We start from the raw sequence: 7,500 nt of genomic DNA, 5'->3' as shown, positions 1-7,500 counted from the left end.
AACTATATATATGCATACATATATGAATACATACATATACATGTGTGTGTGTGTGTGCGTGTCTGTGTAGTGTGTACATGCATACACACATGTATGTGTATATATACATACACGCACAATATATGTGTGTTTATACATATATATAAATACACACACACACATATGTATATACACATATATGTGTATGTATATACATATATATATATATATCACTGTGATTCCTGAGAATAAAGTTGAGCAAATTTTGACGCTTTCCCTTTTCCAAAAGCAAGCCAACTTCTGGGTCAATTTGTGGCAAGATAAAATGCCATCAAATACTTGCTCAGTTTCTGATAGTACAACAGCTATTTTGTAGTACTTAGTGTGTGCTGTCACCATAGTTCACACGTAAGTGATTCTTTGTTTCCCTAATCTTTCCCCCTTTCTCTCTCTCTGTCTTTTTTTTTCTCTCTCTCTCTATCTATCTACATATTTACCTATCTATCCCCTTCCTTCCTCCTATATGAAGGCCCTATAGACGCTGCGGCCGACAGTGGATTAAGGATTCGTTAGTGAAGAGAAATCAGTTGTCTTATGCGATGAACTAAAGGTCGAGACTGGTTTGATTACTTAAGAATGGATGCAAAACCCTATGGAAAGGTCGGAGATAATGTTAGATGCCGCAACGTCAAGCCCAGCAGGCACCCGTCGAGAAAGGAAGAGGATGAGAGGGTGAGGGAAAGGGAGAGTAAAAGGGGAATAGAGAGAGAGGGGGAAAGGAAGAGGGAAATGGAGAGAGAGGAGGAGAGGGAGAGGGTAAGAGAGAGAGAGGAGGAGAGGGAGAGGGGAATAGATTGAGAGGAAAAGAGGGAGAGGGAGAGGGAGAGGGGAATAGATTGAGAGGAAAAGAGGCAGAGGGAGAGGGGAAGGGAGAGAGAGGATGTGAGGGAGAGGGGAAGGGAGAGAGAGTAAGAGTAAAAGGGGAACAGAGAGAGAGGGGGAAATGGAGAGAGAAGAGCAGAGGAAAAGCGGAAGAGAGAGAGAGGAGGAGAGGGGTAGGGTGAGGGAGAGAGAAGAGGAGAGGGAGAGGGGAAGGGAGAGAGAAGAGAAGAGGAAGATAGGAAGGGAGAAAGAGGAGGAGAGGGAGAGGGGAAGGGCGAGAGAAGAGAAGAGGGAGAGGAGGAGAGGGGGAGGGGAGGGGGAGAGGAGGAAAGGGAGAGGGGAAGAGAGAGGAGAGGGAGAGGGGAAGGGAGAGAAAGGAGGAGAAGGAAAATGGGAGGGAGATCGAAAGGTAGAAGGAGAGGGAGGTTAGATTTAATTGAATTCCATTTGTTACAGTAGATATTCATGGTGTGACATAGTGTCACACCAAGTTATCCCCTGTGTGCAAGGAATGGCGGGGGTTACCATCCACTGGCGGCGAGGGATTTGAATGCAGGTCAGCAAGATTGCTAGACGAGATCGCTACCGCTGCACCACACAGCACAGAGGGAGAGAAGGAGGATGAGGGACAAGAAGAGAAAGGAGAGAGGGTGGGGGAGGGACAATGGGGAGTAAAGGAGAGGAAGAAGGCGAATGTGGTGAAAGAGGAAGATAAATCAAAGAGCAAGAGGATACGGAGGGCGAGAGCGAGAACAACTATTTTTTGGTTACCGAGTGGCCGTTGCATCCTTCCTCTCTATTTTCTCTACTAAGGCATCCTATGGTTATCTTTCCTTTCCTTTATCTCCCTATTCTCAGTTCTTTATTCATTTGACCGTGGAATTCAATGCCCGAATCGTCTTATCATGTTCCCTATCCGTAGCATACTTCGGCGGTTTAACTAATCTCAGATTCAGTCAAAACATTTTGTTATTACATACTTTGTTCTATATTTTGTTTTATAATATCCTCCATGTTCGTATTGTCCAAATCTCAGACAACTGGGTAATTTCAATGGGCACGGGCATGGCATATACTTGTATTGCCTGGATTATATCAACAAATCTAGATACACAGTCTTTTTTTTTTTTTGTACGTTCGAGCCTCTAATGTTGCATCATAGAGCTACCGCATGATTCTGAAGATATTCCACGGATTCAATACCACGACATGTGACTCGGACACTCGCAACGACTGACTTCTAATTTTACCCATATTGAGGGAATTTGTATTTGATGTACTGCTAAAAAGGCACAGAACCATTTTATGCACCTTTATGTAAGAATTCTGAATCAAAAATTCATATAATGCAATTCATAATATATGAGACTATGGGAAATATATTTGAAAAATATCGTGCTCTCATTGCCTGGTCGGAGTGTATCACATTGTATCAAGGTAGAGGCATACGAACTGATACAAACCGAAAAGATGTTTTAACAGGTTTCAATAATGTGCGCGTAAAGGGCAAACATGTATCAAAGTGTAAGTCATAGCGAACACTATTTGCCCTTTGCGAAAGAGCTCTAAAGTAAATTCAAGGTCTTTCTTTAATCCACACAATTGTATACTACTGTCGTTGGCAACTGATATTCATTTAGTTAAACATTTATTGTTTCTACGACTATCAAGAGTTATTTGACTGATTATTTAGAATTCTCTGACGCGTCAACAGCTAAGGTCATTAGTGGCGAATACCTTGTGGGATTAAAATTATAAAATATTGGAGATTAATCAATTAAATTAAATGAACGAAAATATGAAATGATTGGCTGATCTAATATGATATCGCGATCAATAAATGAAACTGGAAACAAGTGACCAGAGCTATCTTCAGATATTATCGCGTTGGCCACACAAGACCAGAAAACCAGACGACGCTGCTCTTCAGAATCATTTTGTACCTCTATGATACAATATTAGAGGTTTGAACGTAAAAAAAAAGAAGAAAAGACTGTGTTTCTAGATTTGTTGATATAATACGACAAATACATGCCATGCCCGTGCCCATTGATTTGGACAATACGAACATGGAGTATACTCGCGATGGATATTATAAAATGCAACTTCCACTTTCCACTTGAAGAACAAAGTATGTAATAAAAAATGTTTTGATTGAATCTGAGAGAAAAAAATGAAAGTTTCCACAGCCTTGCGAAGCGAAGAGTGGCGAGTTAAACAACAGGAGTAGTCAGGTACTCTTTCCATATTACTTGAAGCTTCCACAATGTTTTGCTTGAAATTAAAAATCATACCAACATATTCCCTTAATAGTTCTTTACTGATTTTCTTCTAAACTCATCTCAGTACAAACTTCGATAATATGTGTTTTGCAGTGACTGAGATACAACAAAGTATCAAAGTGTTAGGGGTTTCGGGATATTACAAAAAAGCCCTTATATCCTCAGTCATGCCTGCCCTTTACGTGCACATTATTGGACCCTGTTGAAACATCATTTTGTTATGCATCGTTCTAAGTTGCCACAGAGTGATGCAAAGTGATACTTTTCAATATATTTCACACACGTTTCAGTTAGGAATTTACATTTTGATTTATTGTGAATCGTACTATGTGTTTATTGATATGAAATTCATATATAAAGACAAAAAGTGTTTCTGCGCCTTTTTAGCAATATATCAAAACATGTTCACCGTATATGGGTAAAATTTATGATACCGATATGTTCACGCTATTACACTCTGCCTTATGGGTTTATAGCGATACTTATGTTACAGATGAAAGTTTAACAAAACAATTAACGCATTTTTCGGGCCTGCCAAAATGAATCACCCATTTGAGAAAACAGTACTTTGTTCGTAAATTGCACGATACTTATTAATGTTATATACTATTTCTTTTTTAATAATTATAGAAGAGATTAGCTAAACCGTCGAAGTATGCCACGGACAGGGAACATGATAAGGCGAGTCGAGCATTAAATTCCACGGTCAATATCCCTGTCTGTGGTGAATAAAGAACTGAGAATAGGGAGATAAAGGAAAGGAAAGATAACCATAGGATGCCTTAGTAGAGAAATTAGAGAGGAAGGATGCAACGGCCACTCGGCAACCAAAAAATAGTTGTTCTCGCTCTCTCCCTCCGTCTCCTCTTGCTCTTTGATTTATCTTCCTCTTTCACCACATTCGCCTTCTTCCTCTCCCTTTACTCCCCATTCTCCCTCCCCCACCCTCTCTCCTTTCTCCCTTTGTCCCTCTCTTCCTCTCTTTCTCTCTCTTTCCCTCTCTCTCTCCTATCTTTCCCTTCCCCTCTCCCTCTTCTACTATCTCTCCCTTCCCCTCTCTCTCCCCTCCCTTCTCCCTCTCCTCCTCTCTCTCCCTTCCCCTCTCCCTCTCCTCTCTCCCTTCCCTCTCCCTCTCCTCTCTCTCCCTTTCCCTCTCCTCCTCTCTCTCCCTTTCCTTCTCCCTCTACTCCTATCTCTTTCCTCCCTTCTCCCTCTCCTCCCCTTTCTCTCTTTCCCTCTCCCTCTCTTCCTATCTCTCTCTTCCCATCTCCCTCTCCTCTTCTCTCTCCTATCTCCTCTCCCTCTCCCTTCCCCATCTCCTCCTCCTTCTCCCTTCCCCTCTCTCTCTCCTCCTCTCTCTCCCTTTCCCTCTCCCTCTCATCCTCTCTCTCCCTCTCCCTCTCCCTTTTCCTCTCAATCTATTCCCCTCTCCCTCTCCTCCTCTCTCTCTCTTACCCTCTCCCTCTCCTCCTCTCTCTCCATTTCCCTCTTCCTTTCCCCCTCTCTCTCTATTCCCCTTTTACTCTCCCTTTCCCTCACCCTCTCATCCTCTTCCTTTCTCGACGGGTGCCTGCTGGGCTTGACGTTGCGGCATCTAACATTATCTCCGACCTTTCCATAGGGTTTTGCATCCATTCTTAAGTAATCAAACCAGTCTCGACCTTTAGTTCATCGCATAAGACAACTGATTTCTCTTCACTAACGAATCCTTAATCCACTGTCGGCCGCAGCGTCTATAGGGCCTTCGTATAGGAGATGGAAGGGGATGGATAGGCAGATATATAGATAGATAGAGAGAGAGAGAAAAAAAAAGACAGAGAGAGAGAAAGGGGGAAAGATTAGGGAAACAAAGAATCACTTACGTGTGAACTATGGTGACAGCACACACTAAGTACTACAAAATAGCTGTTGTACTATCAGAAACTGAGCAAGTATTTGATGGCATTTTATCTTGCCACAAATTGACCCAGAAGTTGGCTTGCTTTTGGAAAAGGGAAAGCGTCAAAATTTGCTCAACTTTATTCTCAGGAATCACAGTGATATATATATATATATGTATATACATACACATATATGTGTATATACATATGTGTGTGTGTGTATTTATATATATGTATAAACACACATATATATTGTGCGTGTATGTATATATACACATACATGTGTGTATGCATGTACACACTACACAGACACGCACACACACACACACATGTATATGTATGTATTCATATATGTATGCATATATATAGTTATGCATATATATAAGTATGTTTATGTATATATATGCATATATACATATATATGTTTAAGTATATAATGTATATATATAATGTGTCTTTGACTCAAAACGGACAGTAAGTACACTAAACGAGTATGTTGAATGAGGAATTTAGAGTGCGAAATATATATTTTGTAAATAAGTATATTATACATATATGTGTGTGTGTATGTTTCTAATATGGTTCAGGTCCACCCTTCCTAGGGTAGCGCCCCTCCTCATCGGCAAGCACCAGGCAAGACACCCCGGGAATCCGCCCCAACAAGGTCGTGGCCAATTCTGGTGGGCATTTCCCTCGATCTTAGGCCCCATACGAAGAAGAGGTGTGGGTGGAGGAGTGTGGGCGGGGTGTGTGGGTGGAGGAAAAGCCTCCAGGGCAGAAGTGCTTTGCTAAATAGTGCTGGCCAAAAGTGAAACACAGTCCTCATTCTCTTGCTAAAACGTAGTCTTTGCGATCACGTGATATTTCGACGCAAGGGAAATCGATCCACCCCTTATGCGTCCCTGCCACTTACTAATCTTAATTTCGGGGGAGTCCGAGAGCCCTGATGACGTCAGAACAGGCCTCTGAAACAACTCTTTTACACTCTTTCGCATTCACTTATTTCATTCATTTGCACTTTCCATTTGTCTTTTTCCTCACTTACTCATTGATACAATCGTCCCCTTTCTCTGTCTTTCTCATACAATCATTATCTCTGTCTCTCTCATTTTCCTTCATTCATGCTCTCTGTCTCTATCTCATATTAATTCATTCACATTCTTTCAGTCTGTCTTTTTTTCTCACTTTCTAATTCACTCCATATCTCCCTCTTCCTTGTCTCTCTTTGTTTCACGTTCATTCTCTCACTTTCACATTCTTTCTCTTTCGCTCGGTCACATTTATTCACGCATTCTCACTCTCTCTCCCCTTCTTTCTTGTCTCATCCATTTATGCTTTCTCTCCGCCTCCCTGTCTGGCGAGAACCATTGCCGTCCAGTCCACTGCTGGATCACCTGAATGTTTTGGCTCAGGCTGATGGGATTCCACTGTAGGTCGGTCTGCCGCACCTCAGCCCACTCCTCTGCATCTCTGACGTCGTTTTTATGAAGAGAGAGGGAGAGAGAGATAGAGAGAGAAAGATCGTCCAGAAACATCAAAGGATTAATCGGTTAATCGTATTGCGTGACGTCATCAAGGTTTTTCCCGTTTTTATTGGTGAACTTAACGAGCTTATTAAATGACACCAAAGAACCGGACTTGACAGGAGAGGAGCAGAGGTTGGAGAGGAGGTTTGTTCAAATGCATTCGGGATACCAGAAGACCCATGGGTCGCTCGGGTTGAAGGTGAATTGCATGGGAAGCAGCACGCCGGGTTCATTGCTCCAGTCCTTCATGTAGCAAACGTCTGTAGGGAAGAGAATTTGAGACGGATGATTTGCGGATCACGAGGGGAAATATGTACAATAGCAAACAACTTTAAACAGCACAAAATATATCAGCCGTTACAAGTCCGTTGAAAATCCTGGAGGTACCTACCGGTCCCGAATTCTATGTTTACGCACAGCAAGCCACGGCATCCAACGTTCAGGCAATTCTGAAAAGCCACTTCGAAAGGCTTTTGAACAGCCGTCCAGCCAGGCATGTTTTGAATGTAGTAGTCTTTTCCGTAGTCCATTATATGCTTGCAGTCTGTGGATGCAAAGCGATATTCATTGCACTGCGCTGATTATTGCTGCTCAGAACCCGTGCAAATACGGGTATATATAGGTACACACACAAACCTATATACACACATATATGTGTGTATACATAATATACATATATATTTTACATATTATGTATATATATAAATCTGTATATATATGTATATATGTATATATATGTATTTATACACATGCATATACGTATACATATATATGTATGTATGCATATACGCACACATACACACACGCGCGCGCGTGCAATCACACAAACACACACGGACACACACATACATATATATTTATCTATATTTATTTATCTATATTTATATATATATACATATGCATATATACATGTGTATATATACATATATATGTATATATACATGTATATAT

General features: G+C 41.4%; 1 protein-coding gene across 1 annotated transcript in view; it reads right to left on the bottom strand.

Annotated features, from left to right (window-relative positions):
• Window positions 1-6,286: 6,286 nt before the first annotated feature.
• LOC125046886 overlaps window positions 6,287-7,500 on the bottom strand; it is a 5,940-nt gene continuing 4,726 nt past the window's right edge. The window contains exons 7-8 of the mRNA XM_047644885.1: window positions 6,941-7,093; window positions 6,287-6,809 (exon numbers count right to left, since the gene is read on the bottom strand). Of these exons, the coding sequence (XP_047500841.1) occupies window positions 6,700-6,809; window positions 6,941-7,093 (263 nt within the window). The 3' untranslated portion in view covers window positions 6,287-6,699. The remainder of the gene's footprint in view (window positions 6,810-6,940; window positions 7,094-7,500) is intronic.

Source organism: Penaeus chinensis, chromosome 39 (assembly GCF_019202785.1).
Source record: "Penaeus chinensis breed Huanghai No. 1 chromosome 39, ASM1920278v2, whole genome shotgun sequence".
In the NCBI taxonomy this organism is placed as follows: Eukaryota; Metazoa; Arthropoda; class Malacostraca; order Decapoda; family Penaeidae; genus Penaeus; species Penaeus chinensis.
The sequence above is the reverse complement of the archived record's forward strand: the minus strand, read 5'-3'. Positions and strand labels throughout refer to the sequence as shown.